The sequence below is a fragment of the Ixodes scapularis genome, unplaced genomic scaffold (genome assembly GCF_016920785.2).
Source record: "Ixodes scapularis isolate PalLabHiFi unplaced genomic scaffold, ASM1692078v2 PGA_scaffold0__279_contigs__length_252992795, whole genome shotgun sequence".
Classification (NCBI taxonomy): Eukaryota; Metazoa; Arthropoda; class Arachnida; order Ixodida; family Ixodidae; genus Ixodes; species Ixodes scapularis.
In genome coordinates, this window is record NW_024609835.1 from 1,150,787 (window position 1) to 1,177,652 (window position 26,866).

The window sequence follows — 26,866 nt, forward strand, 5'->3', positions numbered from 1 at the left end:
CGTGATCGAAAACCACTAAATAAATCAATGTTCGAAAGATTCGGGGCGCGTGGGTGGTGCGCTAAAGTTCCCACTCGTGCAACAGGCGCAAGGCTAGCGGCGCGGAATGCGCCCGCGCGGTTTTTCCGTCTCTTATCATCCGTGTTTTCGCACCGCCAGCATTGCACCGGTTGCACAAGTGGTAACTTTAGCGCACCTCCGCGTTTCCCACGCGCCCCAAATATAAAATAAAATGCTTAGATGGACCAGTTGGTACATCGTGGGAAATAAGCGCCGAGGGAACAGGGACCAAGAGTAGAATGTTATTCTAGTCTTGGTCCCTGTTCCTTCGGCGCTTATTTCCCACGCGCCCTAAATATTTCTAAAATTTAGATATTTAGTAGCATTCGGTGACGCTCATCAAGTTTCCGATTGAAACCATATCTTTACCATCGATAATTAAAAAGTTAATTAATCAATTTTAGTTAATTAATCGACTTATAGCGACGATTATTCCCCTATATTTTTGTCCCCCTAGCCGTATACTCACTTGAACAGACCGCGTCGGTGTAGTTCTCACGGCTTCTTTATAAAGGGGTACGGAAACAAAATGACATGGCCGCGAGCTCTCGAGTCTCTCTACCTCTCGCTTCAAAATCGGTCGGCGAGAAGCGCAGTGACGTCAGTTGCCTCTGCACGGCCAAAGGTACTGTGTAGTTGCGAGCATTGTGGCTCGGTGGCGTCACCGTGTGTCACTCTAATATCCGACGGCTATTCGAGGGCTCTACACATTCGCGGCCATTCCGGTATTTTATGTGCCGTGAGCTTTCAGTTCACCGTGTTAGTTTCACACCGCAAAAGTAGGAGCTCGAGGGAACAATAACCGTCAGTACCCATCAATGACAACAACTGCAAGCTATGCATATCAGGTATTCACTGGGTGCCATATATGAGTCTGTTATTGGCAGTGTATCCTAAGGGGGAGGGGGGGGGGGGGATGTACGTTGCGGAAGCACTGTGGATTTCTTCACCAAGCTTATCGATTCCGTTCAAGCCCGAGTTGTCTATACATTTGTGCTGTACTTCCGAGAGTGGCTCTCGGCAGGAGGCATCCAATGTCATGAGTCATGACCAGGGTGGTCATGACGACATTTATCTCCCAACTAAAATTAGTTTTCGTGTGTTTACGAGCGAAAAACGGTGTTTCTGAGGTGCTGACACAACGTTGTCTCTGGATAAAGAAAAAAATAAGAGCTAAAATTTCGTTTCGGTACCCCTTTAAAGTAAATCTAAAAATACAAAAAAAAAATACCCTGTTATTTCCATATGTAAGGCTGGCGCAATATTGAGAGGAAAAAAAAAAGTATGAGTATGAATTGTCTGGACACGAAGAGATCAACAGACCACGAATGCCGCAAAAGATAAATATTTCCCTTTCAGTCCAACAACTGAAGGTCGCGCCGCTACTAAAAATTACCCAGGTCCTGTTACTTCGCTATTCGGGGTCCACGCCATCCCAAAAAGTGCCGTACTTTTTCTAACTGTGTTTTTTGTTGTTCCAAAGAGGAAGAGCCTGGAAATGCCCCGTCAACTATCGAGCCACACTAGTGGAGCTCGGCCATGCGGCTGACAGTGGCGGAACTGCGCGTGTCGGCTCCACCAGCGGCGACCACGCGGCTTCCCGACGGATGCCGGCGTGGATGCCGGCGTCGCGCTCGACCGACCCCGGCGGCAGCGACGACGACCGACCGCCGGTTTCGGTTCAGCCGTCGGCAGCAGAACGCTAATGCCAGCTGACGGGACTTCCGCCGGAATCCTCCTCTGTGACACCGACTACCCGTCGCCATCGGCACGCACCTGAGTCGCTAAATCCGTTCAAAAATTGGCTCTTCGTCAGCCGAAATGTGACGAGTCAGAAAAGCATCACTTGTAGACTAGCGACAAACATCGGAGTTACGAAGGTCCCGGTCACAACTTATTAAAATAGCTAATGTACGTTTTACTGACCAACAAAAATAATCGGGGTCTTCTTGGCCCTACTGTAAAAGCTCGGTGTTTTCTTTATGTGGTCTTTGATACGTACTTTAGCTATTTAAAATGTACCACACGGCTATCAAGCCCCTCGTAAAATTTCGGGCCGTCTGTTCGACTATAGGGCGCTGTACGTCGAATTTAAATTTTGGGGTGTATTATATGGGACAAGGGGTGTAACGATACACCCTTTTACACCGTTTTTTCTTGAGAGTGCAGGAATGCGAAAGCCTTCCTACAAGCAGCGCGCAACGTCTTCCTTTTTCACACGGCGCTCCGGCGTTGACATCACGTTCCCCCATTGCGCAGGCGCGGTGCACCCGCCGGCTCCACGGCTTCCGAGACGATGCATTTGCGTTGCTGCGCTTTTCTTTGTGTTTTATATTTTGTGAGGCACGTCCGCTTTGACCTTGAGCGGCACCGCCGGCTTCCGTGACGAAGTATCTGATATGACGCGTCGCGGCCAATGAGACTTCAGGTGCCGTTTCGCTCAACCAATAGAAAAATGGGAATTTATGTGCCGTTTTTCGCTGCTACAGACACCGCTAACGCCGGCTTCGCTGCATGGGACAGTTAATGCTTTCGCCCTAAAAGTTACGTTTGCCGGATGCGCCGAGTTCCCTTGACAACTAGTCTCGCTGTGCTGAACACCCTTGCATACGAAAAAGATTTGGCTGGAACACACAGCACATGGAGCAACATCCGAAAGCATTGTGCGTCGAATTTTCAACCAATCTCGAATTTCCACAGCTCCCTGAAAGAGTCCACTTTTAACCGATTAACTGGTTAAGAAATTAGTTGGCGATGAATGCATTAATTTTGACGAATCAGTAGACTAATCGAATAATTTCACGTCCTTAGTTTTCAGACGGACACGTGCCCGTAAATCGAACGATGCTAATGGCGCGGTCACATTAAGGATGTGCTGGAAGCGAGAATTTGCTATAAGTCACGTCCTTTCGTTTACAGCTTCATGTCAAAATTCGCCCAGTACATGGGGCCCTGATTGTTCACTGAGTGACTGATGCCGCTCCGGGCAACTTCGCAGCAAATATTGTTCATGTCCAGTCGTCACCTGTCCATGTTTATTCCCTTCATGAACAATCATGCAGTGGAGCAGTGTGTCATCATCGGACGTCTCATTACACTTATGGTTAGTTATTATACTAAAAACTTGCTTCGATTCTGATTACTCTCATCGTCAAGGATGCCCGAGTGAACCATAGAGTTATTATATATTGTACGCTAGAGGCTCAGCTGGCGCAAGTGTGCCGTTGCAAATTGACAACCAGTCCAACCGGTCCCAAATTTACCTCCGTTAATGCATTTCTACGGGGAAAACACTGGATAAGTAACTGCCTGTGCACGTAGACGATCAAAATAAAGTGAAGGCTACGCAATTATAGTCCGATTTGCCATAAATAACCATTGCTTCATTCTCTCTACTCGTACATATGTGCGAAGAAGCTTGTTTTATACGTTCAAAACGTCACTGGCACGCTCGAAATCTTCGAAAAGAGGGAGAAGCCAAAAAACAGGTACCCGATAAAAGCTGCTTGGGATAGAAGATAATAAAAAGAGACACCTTTAATAGCCCATGTACTTTTTTCTTTCCGTTTTGAATCTTTTTAATTGCTCGTAAAGATGCACGACGGTGTAATTTTCGTATATGTGACAGGACTACCATATTAGCAATATATAAGCGTCACTGGAAGGAATGCTGGCCAACCTTGAACACACTCTACATTCCTGGCTATTCTTATTTTGGTTAGATTCGTCGCTCGTGTTTACGCACCTTCTGTGGAACACGGGTTTGGGCCTGAAATATAGCGAAGTTTAACATCGCTTACTAATGAATAAAAATACCGTAACTAGAGCCATTACACTTCTACGGTGATAAGAAAAGTACATATACTATTCGGTACGATTCAAATAACGAAACTAATCCATGTTATTTTCCGGCGAGGAAATGCACGCGTGTTTTCCCATGGGTAGAGTGGTTGCTGTCTGCTTCAATTTGCATCCTGGAAGTTGCATAGACACTGGCGCCAGTGGGACCTCTAGCGTACGTTATGATACCTCTATGGAGTGAACGAGTTCTCGTTATGTGTTAGACCAATAAATGGACCGCAGCGGACGGCGTACAAGCCCTCGAAGCGAATCCAGCCCCGCTGCCACGTGACTAGGCGCCCCAGCTGCGTAACTGCTCTCGCCCCCGAAGGTCCCGTCACCCTTGCACGGCTCTGGATTGGCCGAGATGGGTTGTAGCGTCCTGTGCGGTCCATCGTAAGCTCAAACGGGGTAGAACAAAAGCCTCTGAAAGAATAACTCGGCCCAGTGTAATCGGTTCACTTTATTTCTCTTTCTGAGAAAAGCACTGAGCGAGACGTGCACTAACCCAACACGCAGGACCTAACACAGGCGAGGGGCAACATTCAACTGAAAACTTTCTTTTCTTCTTCTTTCAATCTAATCGAAAGTAGATCGTTCGTGTCCGTCGTTATTTGGTGCACGTTCCTCGAACCGATGGACCAATAACTTAGAGTGCGCCTTCGGGTCACGAGAAGTCGCCCCGTGCGGTTCCCACAATCCCTTCTCTGTTTCTTATTTTCTTCTTTTGGCCACTCTGCGTTTGCATAGTATAGACGCGCAGCTGCAACGCATGAAACAAAATAAAATCACGTTTTGTTGAAAGTCGAAAGCCTGTGTTGTTTGTTTGTCTTCAATATCCATCTTTCGTTATCGTAAATTAAAAGCAATGTCTTCTATCTGAAAAGATAAAAAAAGCGAAGATACGAGGCAGGCGTATTTCGGCAGGCGGCACTAGTAATACAGATGCGCACGAATCAGCCTCTCAACTATGGGTGTCGCGAACCGGCCGAGGTTGGAGTTCGACCAGGTTCGACTTTTTCGAACTTTCAGAGGAAATTCGACGACCTTGTATTGAGGTTCGACTCGTGTGCGCATGCGCGACAGGCTGGCCATTTGACTTTGGATTGGATGGTGAAGGCTAAGGCATTAATTAAGGGCACCGCTGATTAGTTATTTCAGTTAATACGGTACAAAAAAAGAAAAAGTTATTAACTTCTTCAGTGATTCATAAAATAAAATAACCCTTTGCATAAAAATAAATTCTCCAAACCCAGACTTGCTTGTATCAAGGTTTGGCCACACTGTCCGCAAAGTCGAACCGGTCGAATCTGGTGAAAAGTTTCGACCGAAAGTTCGACCTAAAAATCCGGTTCGACAAAAGTTCGCGACCCCCGTACTCTCAACGAATCGCGCTGCTACAGTTCCTACTAGGGAGCCTTCATAAGCGCACATGAAGGCACTCTAGTTCCTACCCTTTGCATTCTTTGATATCCAAGCTCAGGAGCAAACATTTTCCACGGGTCTGCCCATTTCCACTCGTCCACTCAAGGGGTGCAGTGGACGCTTTGCTCGCCGCCGACCGTCGATCGTGTAGCACCTTATCATATCTTCTGCATCATACATAGCATAGCCTAAATGGTCATAGCCGTGGATCAGAGCAACTATAGACCATTTTATTGTGATTAGCGCCATTTTGAATACTGTAGCGCCATCTAGCGAGTGTCGGATTCCGCGGTCATGCTGAGTACTTAGAAACCTTGGCGAAAGTGATCTTCGGGGCGCCGCTTCCTCGTTGAGCGTGCTGGTTGGGGGCTCCAAAGTGCTGGGTATCTGACTCAGGGCGCGTCTTGCGTTCTTGTGTGCCGCGGATGGCCTTTTTCAACTCGTTGGGAGCATTTCTTGCCCCGCATTGTGGCATCCGCCAGTGCGGCGTTGCCGAGAAGAGCGGCACTGAACGCGCCTCCGATAGACATCGGAGGTGAGTAATCGAAAGTTTGTATAAGTTTACAGCTCCGCCGTTTTAGATGCAGAACACCGAGAATATTTTTGGCGTTTCGTGTCGGCCACAACAGCGAAATATAATGTGAACAAGGACGCGCGAAATAAACTCGCAGAGAGCGATCGAAGGCAGCTCCCTCGGGCTTGATGGTTAGAAAAGTTTTGAGGATCCCGTATCGACGAATAAGTCCTTTCCTTTGTCTAGAACTGAAAACAACAAACTCCAGAAAGGCCCACTGCCGCAGCGAGTCGATCAATAATTCAACGATTTGAAATCCTCAACGAAATGCCCCTCCCCTACCAAATGCCCCAGGAGACAAGTGCCCCAGGAGACAAGTAAATAAATAAACAAAAAGTGTCATTGTCGTTGACGAGGCTTCTGCCGAATCGATGCTCCAGACGGGTTCGGATGATGTTTGAAGGTAGGAAAAAGGACTTGGTAATTTCACGTATCATAAACGTGAGCTCCTCTTGACCAACATCAGTCCATTGTGCCGCAATGATTGGACGACAGCCTTCGCGTAAAGCATGGCGGGTGGGCAGTCAGTAAGCCTTTCATCTATCGCTTCAACCTCCTCGATCGATCCACCTGGAAGCCAAAGTGAGGGGGCGTCCGCACTAGAGCCACTAAATGAGCTACGCTTAAAGTATCGGCACTCTGTTCCCCGGTAGTGTTTTGGGCGCCGCCATCTTGGCGCTTGTGCAGAGCAGACGCACGCTGCCGATCGTCATGATTCAAAAGTGAGATTTCCTCAGCATTAGAACCGGTGTTAGGAAGCTCATGTATTATTGATTTTCTCTGTCCCGAACTGTTTAGACATTTGTGGAGGACGGAAAAGCGTTTCCTGTGATTTTCAATAAAGCTTCATATAATTGGCGATTATTATTTTTAGCCACAAGATGGGTAAGTGTCGTTGCTCTGAAGCCCAGCTTATTTAGTGGCACCCGTCCGCACCAGCCAGTCACGTGACGCTCCAGAGGCACGTGATTGGCGGACGGCTCGTAGCTTCGGTAGGGGAGAAGGGTACGCCAGCTTTGCGAATCGGATCATCGGACGGTGGAGGACGACAAGCTGTGTGCGACTGATCATTGGACGGGTTCGGCGGAGACACATAAAGCATTGCATGTCACCCACGGCAGAAGCCCCATTAAAGGCCTGTTCACACATGCAGCGGAGCGCTACAAGCATAGCGCTTACCTCGCGCTAAGCGCGTGCTGACGGGAGCGTTCACCAGCTTTGTATCCCACCGTCAAAACTGTTGCTCATGGCTGACGATAAGTAGCTGACGGCACGTGAGGAGCGCTACATCAGCGCTTCGCTGCATGTGAGAACCGGCCTTAAAAGATAAAATTTTTCTAAGTTGGAAAGAAATAAAAAATCAAGGAGTATATTTTCAAAAACTTAAGGCACTAATCAACAAGAGAAAAAAAAAAAACGGAGAATAGAGATTAAGAAATTCGATAGTGAATGTAGCGTAAATTCGTATATTCGAGGCTGCGGTTCGCGCGTTCTTTTTGTGTTTCGCCAGATTCAAAAATAATTTGCCTAAACAATTTTGTTAACGCGATTTTTTTTGTATATTTTTCTTTGGGGCTCTTTCGGCTGTGACACTTCCAGCCTGAAAATTAAAGCGGGAAATCTGCAATTCAAATTTTACCGGAACGCCTCAAGTGCGTACGCATGAAGACCGCTATATCTATTTTCGCTTTGCGTGCCTAAGGAACTTACTTAGGCGCAAAGAAGGCGCCTACATAAAACTAATCTAATTTTGCGTCGTGAAATACCACATTTCAAAAACGTCCTCGACGCAACCATGCGGGAGAACCGGCTTCCTTTTTGCGGCAGGACCATACTGTTGGGTGGGGCCTTTCATTTGAAACGAGGCTTCACAATGCGGGCATGTACGTGTTGCGCTTTAATTTTCTCTCGAATTATCGCGATCGCCCTAAACGCACAATTTTTAAACCCGATAATTGAGCCATAACGAAAGGAAGACAGCTTGCTGATAACGCGCTTGTCTGATGTCATAGTAGACTGTAGTTCGCGCAGACTTGGAACACATCTTGAAACGCCGGCTCTCATATGGAAGATTTCACGAGGATTAGACAAGCTACACTGTTCATTTCGCCCGTTTGCCCAAAACGTAGTTCTGTTTCACCTTCCGCATTATTTGAGTGCGCCCTCGTCCTTGCGGAATAGATTTGGTCTCATGTTGTTCCTCGTTGTATCGTCCCATCTCCGCCACGTCCCACACGTCATTTCAAATTCAAATTCAAATTCGTTTATTTTTGCCACAAACGGTACATTTGTGACAGGGGCGCTGGAAAAAAAGCTGCAGGTCTGCAGCTTGACGAGTCCCAGCGCCCCAGAACAAGGTAAGAGCGGCACCGGCACATACACACAAAAAAGAACGGATATGCGCACTACTGGCCCAAGACCGCAAACACCGCTCACAAGAGCGGTAGAGATAAAATTACGCCAGGCACCAACATTCCAACGATAAGAACATGAACAGATAAGAAACTCTGTGCGAAGTTTTTACATACAATAATTGTTTTAGTTCAAGAAGAAAATAATATATCTGAGTAACCGCTTTTTAAGCAGGAAGCGAGAGAACGTCTTGCCGAAGAAAACAGGAACATAAAGTGAAATGAAGAACTGTAATTTGAAGAAAATTTACATTTAGCCAGGACGACGGAAACCTGCAGTTAATTGCAAAAAGATTCCGTTAAAACACGAAGATGAAGTGAAACGGGCGTCTCTCGTTCGAGAGGAATCACAATATGAAAAAATAAAAGTGGCAATTAGGCATTTTGTGTCTACTGACCACATCTTGGAGATTCCCCGCATAAGTTCGTTTCGGGCCAGGTCCGAAATCTTTCCGGACTTTCCGATCGCCACAGAAGACCCCTAGCCAACTAAAAGCAGTATCGTTCTGGCTCTACTAGTTGCAATAGAGCCCTTACACGATTGCAAGCTGGGCAACTGACCGCCGCCATGTCTGTGCTCGTGCGGACAAGCACATGCGAGTTTAATCCTGCCAAATGTACGTGAACCTGCACGCTGTACGTGCTTGCACGTATGGGGCACCAGTCGGGCGCCATGCTTGCACACCTTGCGAATGTTCACAAACCCACAGCCCAGCACGTGCATTGTTCGTGGCTTCAGAAAGCGTGCAAAACGCGCCATATCGCACGAGCTCTGCAAATAACGCCTGCCAGACGCTTTTTTTTTTTTTTTTTTGTAGCCAGTTTGTATATTGTAAATGTTCGTTGTTTACTGCAAATGCAATAGTGCGCCTCGTTGCTCCGGGCTCACCCCCTTTCCCTCTCCTCTTCGTACTCTATTTAATGAGCTTGGCTCGACTAGAGTTTGTGTGATAGTAACATACGGAGACGTGACGGATAAAGGCCGCACTTTGGGTCGTCGCCGCCATAACTGCTGGGAAGCTTCCTTGTCGGAATTGATGAGCGCTTGGCCCAGACAGCGGTATCGACCGGGGCCGCCAACCCCGTCGGAGACACGTGCACTCACCGACGTGGTACGTGACCTGGACGTCCTTGTTGCGATTGTTCTCCCTGTACTTGTCCAGGGCATCGTTGGTGGGCGCGAACACCGTGATGTCGCTGCCTTCGCTGTACGCCACGAACAGCTTCGCCCGCTCCGCCAGCTGGTAGAACTGCGAGGGAGGGGGAAGCCTCGGTCAGGACAGAGCCCCTTCACACACTCGAGCACCGTTGCTTTTCTTTTAAGGCGTAAGCGACAACAGCCGCTGTCTTTTCAAGAGGACTGATGCGCTCCTGAAATGGGGCCCAAATCGCGCCTGTGGCAGCTGCAAAAATCCGCCTCTCGAACCGGGGACGCATATTGCGCAGTAAAGGCTCGTTCACACACTCGCAACGGAGAACGACCGAGAGAGACAAGACCAGTTTTTAAGCTCCTTGCGACGTCCTCTCGGGTTTCAAGGAACCCAGTTTTAAAAGTCGCAAGAGTGTGAACGGGCCTCATGTGTGAACGGCGCTTTAAGCGCCGGTCACACACTTGCAAATGAGTAGACCGGGGAGAGACAAGACCGTTTTTTAAGCCTCTTACGACGTCTTAGGACCAGCTCGGCAGCAGCGCACCCGGTCCAAAAACACTCGATAGTAGAGAGTTTTAGTAGATCGTTTCCATGACTCCGATAACGATATCCCGATATTCCGCCACCGCCTTCCTTGCGCATGCAAAGTATCGTTATCGGGGCTATCGGAGGTATCGGAACGATCTACTAAAACTCTCTAATACCGATACCTGCAATGCGGCGTGCAGATATCCTCAGTAAAAAGGATAGCCGGCGGTTTCAGAAGCGCGCACGTGCCCGCACATAGAATTCTGCCATCGTGTAACCACCAGCGAAAGAGCGTGTCTTTTGCACCATGTATGAGCAGTGACTGCGGTTCAGCAAAACACGTCAGTGTCGCCCGACCGGGGTCATATACTGTCGCCCGCATTAAAAATGAATAATGGCGTTTCAATTTGCTTTACTTCCTTTTCGCTGTGTCTTGACTTCCAAATGCGACACATACTTAACAACTTCTCTTTTACTTTTTATGGCAGTCGTGAACCTTCGCCCGCGAAGTTTCCGGGGAGCACGCGAGGCAAGACGAGATTCAGCGAGACTGGAGGGAGAAAGAGAGAGAATGTCGTGCAGTGAAGTGAAAGCAGCGGAGTGGATGACAAAGCGCTCTCCCCGTGCATTTCTGGGAGCCCATTCATCGAGCGCGACACAAAGCGCATGCGCAGCCCGGACAGCCTCGCAGTAACACACCTGCCCGAAGAGGGCGAGTCTGGCAACCTCGCATTGTCAGCTTCTTTCTCCGGGAAAGAGAGGAAAAGGGGGGTATTTAACCGGGGACGTCCTTTCGGCCTAAGCCCCGCTCTCGGTGGTTTCTATGGCGCCGCGCAGAGATTTTAAGCGCGGATCTAATGCGACGTCTTCTTTTCTTTCATTTTCCCGCCTGCACAAGTGTATAATGCTTCCCGGTCGATGTCAGGGGTCGGGCCTCGGTACGGGTCTGAGGTATCGGCGGGGGGCAGGCCCTTTTGATTGGGGGGACACGGGGAAAAGACGTGTTCGGAGAATTCCTGGGGAACCCCCCTCTCTCTCCGCTTTCCTTTCTGGTAGCCTCCACCCCTCCCGTGCTTTCTGCAAATACTTGGCTGTCTCTCCGCCCGAATGCGACCGCGAGAAATGTTCGCGCGAAGTCGATCCATTCTCGCGTAAATCGTCTCCACCCCGAGAACTTCCCCCACGTCGCTACATCCAATCGATAAAACGTCATATGCTCATCCTCGTTGTTTGCGCAATGAAGATTTTTGGCCAGAGTTATCAGTTTGCTCCGCCAACGGCAAACTCCCGGCTAGCTTGGTCGAAGAAGGAAAAGAGATTGTCGCTAGTTTCGTTGACAGAGCGCTCCGCCAGTCCTGGGAAGATAAGAATAATAGGAGTTTATTTTCCAACGAAGTGCAGGTTGGAGGGCGGCTTGGAAAAAAAGCTGTTAAAAATTTAAAAGTAAACATTTGACAGAGATCTGTCTGGTTGGGAGTAATTAATATTAAAAAATTCGAACACCAACCAAGCCCTTCTGTAGGGACCCAACGTTTCAAGGCCAATTCGGCCTCTTCTTCAGGGGCCAATTCGGCCCCTGAAGAAGAGGCCGAATTGGCCTTGAAACGTTGGGTCCCTACAGAAGGGCTTGGTTGGTGTTCGAATTTTTTAATATAAAAAAGCTGTTAGCACAGCTTGACTGGTCCCAAGCCCCCACAACATCAGCAGCGGCAGAACAGCGAAAAAGAGAGAGAAAAAGAAAGAAGATGAGAGAAAAAAAAGGAGAAAGAAAAAATCAACATTATTTTTACATGGAAGAATCATTTGCACGTGTATTAGAAACAAAGTCGAGCTCTATAAGAGGACACTGCCGCAGTGTTTTCGAACGCAAACACACGAAATACACCCACAAAAAAAAAAACATACATTGCGCAAAACCACTCTCTTATAAGGAAAACAACAAAACATTCAAAAGCATCTTTCGGTCGTGGTCGTTCCGGCTAGAGAGCATCATTTCCCGCAGACCGCCCACTGATAGGTTATCAAGTTCTATGTGATTTTTAGAAAGCTGATTCAGAATTGTTCAAAGTGTGTGAGCAATGCTTTGACGACCGTAATCTGTTCTAGAGAAAGGCACTTGTTAGGGTAACATTATACGTGTTTGATAACTGCATTCTCTTCTTTTTAGATTTGATAACTCTTCAAGACGTCGTATGTGCATATTTTGTTCACTTGGTATGGGCTTCGATCCCGGGATCGAAGCCCGTAACAGGCGGATTCTTCCAGCCGCACACCGGGGGCCTTGAGCCGGACCGTCGGCGAGAATGTCGGCGAGATTTTCTGACCTCCGCGATTGGACAGCGCCCCGCTTGACCTTGGCCTTGGCCAGTCGTGGCGGTCAGAGATCTCGCCGACATTCTCACCTAGAGGGCGCGAGTTGCGCACCGCTTCGGATGGAAGTCAATTCAATGTTCTCCATCTTGGAGACTCGCCCTGAATCATTCCATCTAAAGCCGCCCTCGCACTGCTAACACAGCATGCAAGAGACAGTGTGCAGACACTGTGGCTGTGTTCCACATCTTACCCAATGGATCCGAGTCCTGCCACGCGACAGCTCATTGAAAAGCGCTGGACGCGGGTAGGTTTTGGAACGCCGAGGTACAAAACCCTGACCCTGGAGTGAGATCGAGTACATTTTGGAACACGGCCTAAATGTGTCTTCCTCGTACGACTGTCCTGCCACGATGGTCAGGCAAAATATGTCCGCAGGCAGGTTCAAAACACGCACGAAGCTTCGAAGATGCTCAACGCGCAAGCGAATACTTCATGTCCGCAGCTAGTGAAGTATGAGCAGTATGACCGGAAGGACATTATCGAGAGGCATCGCTGCAGTGCAGCTTGAAACAAAACTCGGACTTGTTCACCGAAGATGAACAAGTTCGATGCACCGTTCTGTATACGCACGATGCATGCGTATGGCCATTCAAGGTCAGCCTCTATTTCTAACCAAAAAAGGGGCGACAGTGTTGCTTTTTTTTTTTTCTCGTTTTTTGACAGGTGCCATTACTTCGGACGTTCCATTAAACCGGCAAAGAAGACTACTACCTAGGAGAGAAGGCCTACTCCCCCCTTCAAACGCCATGGTCGCTTTGCAGCGCCTCACAGCAGGCCTACATTGGTATGGGCTCCAGCCTTTCAGCTGATCGTGGCTTTCCTAAGCCGATATAATAATAATAATAATAATAATAATAATAATAATAATAATAATAATAATAATAATAATTATTATTATTATTATTATTATTATTGTCGATATTATTATTGATATTATTATTTTTAGGCGTGACACTAGCACACGACGACGCCAAAAACCGACCCGTGCCTTGCGGCGACTGTCGTTGAGTTCCGGCGTGTTTGTCGCTAGCGGCGGATCACAGATCCACAAACGATGACGTCATCCACGGGCCTCGTCTTCTGGGCGGTACTGGTAAAAACGGCTACTGTCGTGATCGGCGTCATCATCGCGGAAACGGGCTGCACCGCTGCACCATTTTACATTTACTCTCTAAGTATATATATATATATATATATATATATATATATATATATATATATATATATATATATATATATATATATATATATATATATATATATATTCGATACTGGGAAAAAATGCTGAAACAAGCGCTGTCGGTGCGTATATGAAGCCACAGGCCTTGAAAGGTGAAGGTTTTCAGTGTTCAAAACGTATACAGTCTTCGGGGAAAAAAAAAGAACCTAGATGATGATAAAGTTTCGTCGATCGCATCATCTTCTCCGGAGTCGATGATACGGATGTGCGCCGGAGGCGGACTCGAAAGCGTCAGAAAAATGGGGGCAGGGCGCGACGTCTCCTAACGAGCGAAGGTGTATGGAAAGGGGTGTGGCGATAGAGACGAAATACCGAGACGGCAGAAAGTAGAGATCGGTCGCGCTCTGTTGCTGGAGAACGTTGCTGCATGGTAACGATCGGGACTCGACACGTCGCTACGGTCGGCATTGTCGGTATTTCGCTCTTGAGCAAGAGCTCACTCTTTGGCGGGATATCTTTCGTCTTCATCGAGGAAAGCAAGAGTAACGTCGGAGTATCTTCACACTTGCCACCACCCCAAAAGCCGCCATCACACTGCAAAAGACACGGTCGTTCGCTGTAGACAGGGTGACAGAATGACCTCGTTTGTTTTCTTACGTATGGATATGCTTCGAACGTATCCGCTCACAGTTTGTGTATGACCAATGGACCGCCGCACAAGGCCCAACGTCTGCGCCCTCACTTTTCTAGAACGTTGGAGCAGCGCGACAGAGGGCGCCATCGAAACATCCCGCCGCCAGTACGACGCTTAAGTGAAATCAACAATCTCGCCCGACTGCATGGTCGAAAACAGGATTCAAAAAGAGAAATATGTAAATTCTCCTCTGAGTATTTTGGTGTTTCAAAACACGTTCCTGACACGCACGCACGCACGCACGCACGCACGCACGCACGCAAATAAAGAAGAGAGAAAGCGCCCGTTCAGAATTTGTTTCCTGAACCTTCTCGCAGTCGTAAAACCCCAATTAATTACGAACAAAAAAGGAAAAAAGAAAAGAAAGTCAAATTGTTTTGGGTGCGTTCTCCTAAAGTAACGTGTCGCATTGCCCGATTCGATGCGTACACAAAAGTGAGAAAGAAGGAAGGATAAAGAGCGTGGACACTCGAGACAACCCTTCTAGAACGAAGGAGCGGCGTCTTGGGAGTTTCGTCGGCGGCGCGGTCACCAGATGACCGCTTCCCCGCCACAATGGCCGCCGTCGCGTGCAAGGGGGGAAACCGAGAGCGCGAGGCCGTATTGTCGCCTCCTTCTGCCGAGTCATGCGCCCACGACGACGACGGCGGCGGGGTCCTTAACCCCGTCCGATTATATAAAAGCCCGCATAATGAAACGCTTCCGGCGGGCGTCGCTGTAACGTCGCCCCGGCTGGACGACCGGCCACGACGGCTCTGCTCACGTACGCCTCCAAGCAGAACTGAGTGCGCCGCACGGTCCGCCGTTCCTCTGTCTGTGGGTACCCGTCCGCCGCCGCATTTTCCCAGAGACAGACGAGTGACAGTAAAAAAGGGGGGGAAAAACGGGACACGGACAACGCCTCCCATTGTCGCCTCACGGGCTACAGTTTAGAAACGACAAAGTGTCCCGTTTTTGGACGGCGTTTAGACAGAAAGACCGCTCGTTTACGTCGATCACCGCACACTCTATAAAAAAAGTCCGCGTATTTATTTTTGCGGAGGACTCTCGATCGGAGGCCCAATCAAAGTGATGGGGCCTCCGATCACTTTGATTGGCATGCCACAATTCTGATTGGCATGCCACAAACGCAACTGAGGATGACATGTTCACTGTCCCAGTACATAGTATATTCGGAGATCGTCATGTTCAGTGTCCCAGTACATAGTGTATTTTGAGGACGTCATGTTCGGTGTTTCAGTACATATATTCTGGAACTGAGGACGTCATGTTCAGTGTCTCAGTATCAGGGTGTTTGATTTCAATACGAACAGATTTGTTACAAAAAGATCCGCGAAAGGAACACTAATGCGGTTTGTGGAGGTGAGGTTTACGGCCACGGAGACATACTATAGGGTGATAATCCTCACAAATCTCTCAAATAACTTTTTTTTTTTATTAGTGAAAATAATTATGGTGGTTCGATTTAGAAACTTTCGGAGCATAATCGAAAACCACTAAATCAGTCAATTTTAGAACGACTCGAAGCACGTGGCCCGTGGGAAAGTTACCACTCGTGGAACAGGCACAAAGCTAGCGCGGATGATAATCTAATCATCCGCGTTTTCACAACGCTAGCTTTGCGCCTGTTGCACCAGGTGTAACTTTCCCACGTGCTTCGAGTCGTTCTAAAATTGACTGATTTAGTGGTTTTCGATTATGCTCCGAAAGTTTCTAATTTGAACCATATGTTTATTTTCACTAATTAAAAAAGTCATTTAAGACATTTTAGGTAATTATCTGGCTTCTCGTGAGGATTATCCCCCTATAGTATGTCGCCCTGGCCGTATAACTCACCTCCACAAACCGAATCAGTGTTCCTTTCACAGATTGTTTTATAATAATTATGTTTGAATTAAAATCCAACACCCTGTATATGCTGTGACACTGAAGACGCCATTTCCGGTGTCTCAGCGCAAACCATGTTGTTGCATATTAAAAAAAAAAAAAAAATCTGGGTCTGGATTGTAATTTCTTTTAAACTTTTCAGTGCTTGGTTTTCGGCGTGATGCACAGAACAGTTAATCAAAGACGCAAGACAATAGAAATTGAATTCTACTAGTCTCGTGACAGTCGTACCGTGCGTTCACAGAAGCTCCTGCGTGTATACTGCCCCACGATGCCCTCGCTTTCATCCGTTCAATTAATGAGAAGGGTGAGTGGTGTCTTGTGCTCCAGTAGGAATGCCGCTTCAGTGGCAAACAGGCGTTCGCACTTTCTTGCGAAGGTCACTGCGTGGCCATTGGAGCATGACACCGATATCTCTTCTCATTAATTGAACTCATTAAATAGTGCCAATGCCTATCGTTTCAAGGGCGTCACAGTAGCTTCACGGAGTGTGTTGAACCAAACCGAACAAGAATGTTTGATGGAAGGACGCGATGATTCTCTCTCAAGCGGAATACAGAAGCAAGAGGCGAGGGGCAACCACCATGGGAGGGGCGTCCATCTTAAACCGAACCAAGGAAGAAGATGGCACACCGGCGGGGCGTGCAGCGCCGATCGCCCGTCCGCCGAGGGCGTGAAACACGATTTCTGCGCGTGGCCTCACACTCCGTGCAAAAACGATCGGTTCGAGCGCGAATCGAATTGCCAACGCCGAGGCGCCCGGCCGTGCCCGGGCGCCTACACCAACTCTCATCTCTTTCAAAATTTCGTTTCAACAGAAAAAAAAAAAAAATTTTTTTTTTTTTTTTTTTAAAAAGCCGCCGTTTCGGAGGTTTGGAATTTTTTTTTTTTTTTTTCTCGTTGAGCAGCTGAACGCGCGGTGAAATTTACGCAAATTTTGATGCTTCGTGTAGTTTTTTGCATCGCAGTTTAATAGCGTACATTTTCCGGCGTGAACACGGACTCCTATTCTATTCTCTCTACTCATGTTTCTGGTGTCAGGCCACAGCGACGGCGCTGGCTGTCGAAGACGTCGCTGCGCATTCGCATCAGCGAATCTCACAAGAGCTGTACGCATCGATCATAGGGGAAAACTGGCTTTGCGCAGTTCAAATCACGATCCGGCGTACTAAGTCGGCGTAAATGTACCTAACCTCAAACAGATATTTGTCGGGGGTATAGTCCTTGGCCGTGCATGCGTGGTAAGCACGCAAATCTAGGTAGAAAACAAATAACTCTAATATTCAAGCAGCCTTTCCCAAACGCGACCGGAAGTGCAACGAGATACAAAATAATAAATGTTTATTTGGGAGAGAACTCGCCAAGCTGAATTTTCAGCTTTTTCTTCTTTTTTTTTTAACGCTCCCCATTGTTTTGATGGGAAATAAAGATATTATTATTATTATTATTATTATTATTATTATTATTATTATTATTATTATTATTATTATTATTACTATTATTATTATCGTTTGAGCCTATATCTCTGGCACTAACAGCAGCTTTATCGTGATCGGCGTTTCTTCGTTTTCTTTGTGTTTTCATTCGTCTAATTAATTCATCGTGACGACAGCGCCTTCATTTTGCGAATAAACTATGTGTATTTCAACCGTGGCATAGTCCTCAGTAGTACTTATCGCCATATCAAAAATCTAAATGACCATAAACACGGAATGATCGATCAGACTTTTTGGTGTTCATTTTTGTCCTACAAATCCCCCCCCCCCCTCCCCCCCCAAAAAAAGACAAAAAAACAACAACAAAGAGTAATAAATATTTAAAAAAAAAATAACGTATCGAGTTATAACCATCTAAATATAGAAATAAAAAACAAGATTACGCGCTTTTCACGCCGGCGCGTGTTACGTGATAAGAAATTGAAAAACAAAAGAGGGAAAAAAAAGAGAAAAAGAGAGCGGCTTGGGTTTGATGACGCACGCAGGGGCCACGCAGTTCTTGGCTGAGAGACGGAGAAATCAATATTTCGTCGCCGAGTGTCTCGTTTTCGCGTCTCACTCCGCAAGCCAGGAGGGCTCGCAGGCAGGGTGCGCACGCCATACACGCTTTGCACACGCCCCAGATTACAGGCGCCATCGCTCACCTCCTCTCCTCTTACCGAGATACACGGGCTTCGACGAGGCTCCGCAAAGTCCAATGCTCGGGAGAAGCACACAGTCGGAACGAAAATGCCAATGGAAGCTGTCCTCCTGTGCTAATCACGGGGCGAATGGATCGAAACGAGGGGAAACAAACTGAAGGGCGGCAATGGCGGCGCCCATGCGCAGCTGCTGCAAAGCGTCTATGCGGAGAACACGTCGTCTGCTTCGTGCGCAGGAGTTGCGGTGACGTCAGATTGAGGCGGAGCTCTTATTGGCTGATTGAAAAAAAATAGTGGGTAGACCCGAGGCATCCAACCATTGTAGTCTACCCACTATTTCTTTCAATCAAAACCAATCAGAGTTCGGCTTCGTTCTGACGTCACCGCAAGAAGCAGACGACTTGCTCTGCGCATGCGCTCCCTCGTTGCCTTCGCACGTTTTTCCACAAAAGCTTCGTGTACTACCCATGAAGCATTTTTTTTATTTTTTTCAAAAAGAAAATGATTAGCGTATGTCTCGTTCCATTCAGCCACCGTAACCTCATTGCCGTGACGTAAGAAAACAAAAGGGAAGGAGGAATGTTATATACAACGCCCGATGAGCAGGAAACAAAAGGCCGCACATGTTTTTTGTGGCACGTGTTTTTTTTTTTTTTTTTTATATATAATTTTTCCGCTCTGGCGCAAACCTTAGAACAAATATGCCGCTTTTTTTTTTTTTTTAAGAGTTGATAGTACTACGGGCGCACCGTATACCTACTTGCAACTTGTTTTAAATTATGCGATATTTTGCGTAGATATGGCGTAACCACCACCCGGTTTTTGTCAACAGGGTTTTTGCATAGTTTTTTCAGACCTTTTTACGTTCTTTAGCAGCGTTCCAAATACTTCCATTAAGGCCTGATTCGGGAACCCTGATGATTTTAGTCTATCGATTTGGCCTAAGAAACTCCGATGAATGACATGGAAACGTGAATTTTGTTAGGGCTGAAAAAGTTAAGCGAGAGATAACGATGCCTCTCTTCACTACCTTGGAGTGCGAGGATGTGTAGTGAAGGACACCTTTTTTGGAACGTGGTGAGAATGACCAGCACAAGTGATCGGCGTGCAATGAGAGGGAAAGGTCTAAGAATTGCAATACCTTTTCCTTAAGGCGCGTTCACACTCTTGCAACCGAGTACGACCGAGAAAGACTTCTTGAGACCGGATGCGCTGAGCGGAGCTGGTCCTAAGAGATCGCAAGAGGCTTAAAAACCGGTTTGGTCTCTCTCGGTCGTACTCGGTTGCAAGAGTGTGAACGCGCCTTTAGGCTTCTGAAAAGTAAAAGTAAAGGGCTGTTTATACTCCGACGTTGAGCGCAGTGAACGCAGCGTACCGCTGAACGCGCACCTTTAATTGGCTGGCGACCAGGAACTCGGTATCTGCGACCAATCAGCGGGGAATTGTAGTAGACCGTTTCCGCAGCCCGCTAAGCACCCGGATAGCGCTCCGTAATCCGCCACGAAACCTTGAACTATGCAGAGAAGGCTGGCGGCGCGCATGCGCAGCTGCGGCGTTTCTTCGTGGATACCGTAGCGGAGGAAAAATGGTCTATTACAATTCCCTAGTATCTGTGCGCGCTGCGCTACGCCACGCCCGTCGACGTTACGTTGGAGTACAAACGTATTTTAAGCCCAACACCGGACGTACGAAAAATGTCCATAATCGTATTAACTACATGCGAGCGCGTGCAAGCGCGCGCTCGCATGCAGCGCACTAAAGGCGCGATCATAAAGCGCTTTCGGATCACTTCCAATCCTCCACCGAAAGAATTCCACGCGAGAGTTTTCCTTCGTTTTGTCTTATGACCCGAACACGCTCCCCTGGAGCCACGCTTCTCCGCGAGGCTCCTCTGTGTGGGAAGCTTCCCGTCTCTTTTCCGAAGGCCGTGGCCCGAGCCATTCGACGGGCACCGACGCTGCACGTTCGCAGCACACGGCCAGGCACAAATGGCCGGGCCCCCGGCGTCGGAAACGGAGGCGCCCCCGTCCATACTCGTGATCGCACCGACCACGCTTTCTTCGCCGTCGTAGAAGAGCACTCATGTAACGTAAAGCCGTAGAGACACTGTCTGCATACTTTTTTTTTTTTTTTTTTTTTTTGTACGAAGAGGTATACGAAGCCGGCTTTACAGCGCCGGCTTCGTATACATACCTCTGGGGGTGCGAAAGCAGCGGCAGCAGGACCGCGGGACAAGTGTCCCAGACGCGATCCGTTGATTCCCGCCGGATTCTCGCGCGGGCTCGGCAGAGGGGGAACCTTTAAGCTGGCCGCCACCCATCCAGTGGGCGACGAGAGGCCAAAGAATCGCGGCTAATGCGCGCGTCGAGGCAACGTATACCTCAGTTGCGGAACCGGCGTCGCCGTTCAAAGATTCATTAGGGCCAAAAGGGCGCGCGTTTTTCCGCGCCATACAGCCGCCTGGCCGAACACGACCGCCCTTCACACGGGGACCATTAGGACGACCGGCTGCCGCCGTGGCTTTATACGCGATTCGCTCGCTACACATACCCGCTTTCTCACAGCCTGAAAGCGAGAGGGTACAGGGGAAACAAATGCGACGCCTTTACCTCCTTCATATCGCTATTCATCGTCCGTTTCTCGTTTACTTCTTCACCGAATCTGGCGTAGCGAATCGGTCTTTGCGCCACTGAACGAAAATCGTCGCATTTATTTGGTACCTCTTTCGACTGGGCGCGACTGAAGAGCGTGGGATCAACGAGAGATGCCTCTAGAATGACAACAGGCGGTGCACAAGAGGCTGCGCGTACCAATAAACGCGTTAGAACAGACTCACTTTTGTACCGTTTTCGTTATTTTTAAAATTATTATTGGGCCTACTTAAAAAGGCCGACTTCGTGGCTGCCGCCAACGGGACGTTAATGAACGTGTTGGTATAAACCTCCGGTACTGCGTCTCTGGATCAAAAAAGTAGTGTCTGTCGCTGATTAAGCCCCGACGTCTAAAGCCGGATTATCGTTGCTCATAGATGATACAGAAGACGCTGCAGACATGACAGAACTATCTCCGCAAACGTCTTAGGCATATTTGAAGCGTTTGCTGGATGCGTGTGTTCGCTTCCAGCATGCGTGGACAGAGTTTTCTGGTATGACCAATATGCGACGGGACCGCAAGAAAGAAACAGCTGCCACTGTGTGCAGGCTGTCTCTCGCAGGATGCAGTGGCATTGCGACCGCGGCTTTGGACTCATCTTGTTTTTCTTCTACCCCCGGGACTTCCGAGCCACGAGGCCTTACTGCAGGCGTCTATTTCGTGCCTGAAAGCCGCCCCCGGAATGCTTCGGTGTCGTGTGGGGAAGCCGCTCCAGCAACCCTGTGTGCGCTTCGTGCGGAAGAAGTCAGGAACAGATGGGCTAAAATTTTCGAAATAACACCGCAAAACACACACACACACACAAAAAAAGTGATGTGTGGAACTTTTGTCCCGACTGCTCGCTGACTAAAATGCGACATTACCACTCGTACGAGAAGGCAGCCATTCATATTTGCGCGGATATTTTCTTTTTCACGTGAAACCTTCTTCGGCTAAAGTGTTCGGCATTTCGTGAAGCCCGTGAATGAAGCCCGGATAAAAGCGTGGCCACGAGGCTCGACACTCATTGGTTGACCGGGGGGGGGGGGGGGGGGGGGGGGGGGACAAGAGGAGGAGGTGCTCGACGCTGACTAGCTAACGGGGAAGTCATGTGACCAGAGGTGGACTGAGGAGGAGAGGTAGGCAAGAATGCGAAGTGGGAGAGGAAGAGTGGATTAGAAGGTTTTGGAAGATCCTTTATAATTAATTAATTAATAATAATTGGTTTATCTTTCATAATTAATTACGTATTTTTAATTAATTATGAATTTAGCTAATCACCATTTTCATTACACGTGAAATTATGCGATGAAGAGCGCCCTAAAAGTAGGCGTCTGGCTGAACAGGCTAGACGTGCTGCTAAACAATGATATAAACCTTTGGGATACCAGAAGGCTTCACTTATACAACGCAATTACTAGCAGTTTGCAATACGTTTTTTTTTTGTTTTTTTTTTGTCAAACATTTTTTTTTTTTTTTTTTACGTTACGTTTAAAAATTAGAGGTTAGTTGTTTTTCGTATCAGAGAAACAACAACGGAGAAGTTACTATTTTTTACAGATTTCGTACATCCCCCTTACCCCTTGTCGCGTACACACACAGAATTACGAACATTCTGATACACACATCAAACACCTCGAAACTGTCGGCGACGGGTTAACAATGTGGCAGGTGTCGAACCGCCAGCGAGAGCGTTCTGCATTTGTTAGCAGATCGTTGACCGCGCAGCCAAAGTCAGCCGGTAGGCAGCGAGCGCGTGCTGGGAGCGGAGCCTTCACTGCATCCTTATCCTGACACCGACGATAAGACTCGCTAACGATTTCCTTTTTCTTTTCTACCGAGAGACGTTTTGCATATCCGTAGCGTCCGAAATTCCTTCGCCCCAGTGCTGTTCCGCGGTGTTCGCCAAAAGGCCGGAAGTGTGCCTGACACGCGCCGTTCCCCCCCTCGCTGACAGAACTCTCGGCACCTTCACGATTCCACCGCCGTGGAAATGGTGTCGCGTATATTACGTGCTACACGATGCTGTCGGGGGGGGCGATGCCATCTCCTCAACCCGCCGCCATTAGCCGACACTTATGCGGGGCGCCTTATCGCGGGAGAGACGGAGCCCCCGCGAATACGGAATGACTACGGATACATGGGCGGCCAAACATGCCGCGCCAAACCGCGGGCTGCTTGCATGACTCGTATACGCGATGCGGAAGTACGCACCGCATGAGAACCCGAGCATCGTAACTCTGGTACCACCAAGAACACGAACGGAAAGGCACAATCCAATTGGAAGATTAAAAAAAAAAACATATATCCAAACAAAGCGAGGAAAGGCTTTGACACTGATTAGTGACCAAAATAAGGGCTAAGACGGGGACACACTGCATCCTACAAAAGGCAGGCTGCAGACAATGAGCGAGGCGTGCTTGTTCCCTGCATGGCGGTTCTGTCGCAATGCGAATGCAAAAACTGTCTACACGCATGTTCCAAACATGTAAATATGTATGAAGCTGACATGTTTCAAATATGCTTGAGACGAGATACTTCTGCTACCATGTCTGCATGTATGAGCGCTGCGGCTTGACAAATATCTCCGAATTTTCACCACTCTTAGAATCGCCAAGTACTTCGTTAACGCAATAATAAATCTCGCAACATCCCCCCAAATCTATTTTTTGTACGTAGTGCGTGCTTTAATGAATGACGTTAGAAACTTTGCTTTTGTTTTTACTCCAAGTTCAGCGTCCAACTAACCGGCCATAAAAGAACATGCTCGTCAACGGGAGGATGCCGGGAATAATGGAAGCAAAGCTGACTTGTTTTCGTCAACGAATATTGTTTTTTTTATTTCCGTTTCTGGTCGGACCCTATATGACCCAAAACAAGCAACGCGGCAGTCGCAAACGACACGTCAATCATTTGACAAACGCGCAAAACACGACTCACGGTGGACCGCCTATTTGCTGTATCTGTATCCTTCCGTATGGACGTACAACCTCCCACAATATGAAAAGAAACATTCGCCGGTGCAGTTTATGCGGCGATGCTAAGCGCGTTTCTCCCAGACGCACTTCATCTTGAGAGACAATGCTTCAATTGGGTTTTCACCCCAAGCAATGTAGGTGTGGCCCAAATGAATTCAGAACAGCCACCTAAAACAGCCTCATCAAGTGGGTCTTTCATACTGGTGGAATACCGTACATTCGTTATATCAGTATCTCGCTCGTATCTGTATCTTCGCTGTATCAGTGTTCGTTATAAAGAGTCTGTGCGGACGAGCGAAGGTGGTCACGTTCCACGAGCACGACACGGGGAAACATTCGACGCGGAGAATTTGCATAAAACAAACATTGCGTGCCTCTCCTGCTCTCCAGCTAATGTCCCGGAGCATCGTCGGCGGGATCAAGGATGCGAGATAAAGACGAGAATATGAATGAAACCGACACGCGCGACCTCGAGAGTTCAGCGCGGCGGTCGCATTCAAAGGGTGGATGTTGTTACGTTGTTCTCTGCGAGTCTCGATGCGCGTCACTTCCGGTCAGGGTTAAGCTCAGCTCTTTCCGCCCTGTTTACGTCGGTTTGTTTAAAACAAATTTTAAAAAAAATTTTGACGTGTGGCGAATCAAGCAATTCCTGTCATTTGTAAACATGTAAAATGTTTCGTAAATTTTGAATGGTCGGATAAGAAACGATTTTCTTTTTGGTGCTTTAAGGAAAGCTAAGAACTTGGCGGGAGGGGGGGGGGGGGGGGATTATAGGACGGATGTTTCTCAATGCGTACATTCATTGTACTAATGTACTAACATAACCTAGAGTGCTTCAATTATTAAAAAAAAAACGCTAACAAAGCAGAATTACTTTATCTCGGCGTGACAGTCAAAACAACACTGCATGTGTCACTGAGGACCGCCTTGCTCCCAGTCGGTATTATTGGGTATAAAGAAACGGTTACAATCGCGTCGCTAAAAGTGTCTTTTTTTTTCTTCCCATCTAAATTCTTGCGCACATACGCGAGGTTTTGCAGGCGTTCACCTGTGAGTCTGTTGCGCATTTTAATACTTCCAATTAAGACCGGTTTCGTTGCCAACTGATACAAAAAAAAATTACATAAAAAGTTTCAAGATCTTTTTTTTGGCTAAAATGGGTGGTTAGACAGATAAAAAAAGGAAAAATACCTTTTCTGTCTAGAATGCCTTCAATTCTTGCTTTCTTTTTTTTGTAGGAAGGGGGGGGGGGGGGGGAATTTAACTCTCTAGTTATTCGCAGTCGAAGTGCTCTGAATAATTTACGCCGAAATTCTTTGGCGCATCTTTGGATCGATTCGCAAGAATGATAGCTCGCGCTTACATGCGCGCTAAAAGCTAAAATACTAGAAGAAGGAAAAACAATTTTAAGAACTCACTGAGGTTCTACCAGTGCCTCTTTGAACATGACGCTTTAGTGTGGAGTGTAATGCACAGATTAGGAAGGAGGGGGGGGGGGGGGGACGTTTTCCTTTTTCAAGTATACATATAGCTTCAGAGTTCGAATGTCGAGTTTTATTCTTGCACATTTTGACCTTGCGGCTATGAGCTAAAAAATCACAAAAAAAAAAGAAAAACTAGATATACAAAGTTTGTTTATTTGACAAATCTAACACGACACTAATTTAACACGTTTTCTGTTTCTCGTGGGTTTTCCTTTTTTATTATTATTGGGGAGTTTTAGATTAACGTACGCAATTTTAGCGCACGCTAGCGCTAAATTTAGCGCTTGTATTAGCGCACGCGACGCGAGAATGTTTTAGAATAGCGTTTCTCCGTCGCGACGCAAAAGCCCAAGCGGCTCGCGCTTGCGACGCCACCAAGATACAGTCACAATTTTGATTTCACACACGAAATGCTGTAACTTTAGAAAAAAATAAGTTTTTTTGTTCCAGAGTAGCATTTTAGATTTGTTTAAACATGGGAATGCGACGCGAGCGGTTGACCGGTCGTGTCCGCTTGCGTCGCCTCGGCAAGAGAGGTCTCGTGTACTGACTGACCTTCGCACATCGCACCTTCGCCGAGAAATGTTCGTGCGTCACAAGCATCAAGTTGCCGGTGATCGTTGCCAAACCGAGAACAATGTCGTCCCGTATGGAAAATCGCATTCGCGAGGATACCGCCGACGTCGCACTTACGACCCCGCCAAAGCAGCCGCCGACATAATCCCCTGGAAGCCGCCATTTTTTTTTTCAACTCTGCTTGTCTTGGCTTTAGCCAACTTCTCATCACGAATCCTCCTTGAAGAAGCGCAAAGACTCTCTGCGTTCGCACGCTATTTCCGAGAAATAGCGCACGCTAAAATTGCGCACGCAAAGCGCAAAACCTGGTTTGCGTTCGGAGCATGCGCAGTGTCGACGACGCTATTCTTTTTTTAGCGTGCGCTATTCTAAAACTCCCTATTATGTGTCAGTAAAAGATGGTTCTTTGGTTGTTAGCCTTTGCCGAAACCCGACTGGCCCCGGAGGTCACTCGCAGAAACGTAACGACCGCTGCCACTAAAGGAAAAACACGCACGAAAGACAGGCGGACGACAGAAAGTGAGCCCTCGCCCGTCAAACAAAACAAGATCCAAGCGGCAGAGGGAACCGCAAAACTCGCCTCCCCCCGAACTCCGAAGGCTCGGCCATCCTTACACAGTATTAGTAAACCACACAACCAAAAGGAAAATAATGCCGAATATTTTGTAATACATGCGTGCTGGATGTTTTAGCTCAGGGAGGAAAATAAGGTTCAATCATAATTCAGATATGCAGAAAAGGAAAAGTGCATGTGTGGATATATGCAAGGAGGTGGTGTACGTTTCCATTAAACATTTAATGCGCAAAAACTACGTCTGAAACCGGGACAGAATACCAAGCTCCAGCTCTGTTGTTCGGAGATCTGATTGGGATATTACGACCTTTTTCATCGTGCGTAAAGAAACAAGCAAGAAACGGAAAGAGCACGAGCGAGAAC

General features: G+C 47.7%; 1 protein-coding gene across 1 annotated transcript in view; it reads right to left on the bottom strand.

Annotated features, from left to right (window-relative positions):
* The window catches only part of LOC8026803 (fasciclin-1), a 78,770-nt gene that overhangs the window by 21,923 nt on the left and 29,981 nt on the right, over positions 1–26,866 (bottom strand). The window contains exon 2 of the mRNA XM_029978220.4: positions 9,416–9,560. Coding sequence (XP_029834080.2) covers positions 9,416–9,560 — 145 coding nt within the window. The remainder of the gene's footprint in view (positions 1–9,415; positions 9,561–26,866) is intronic.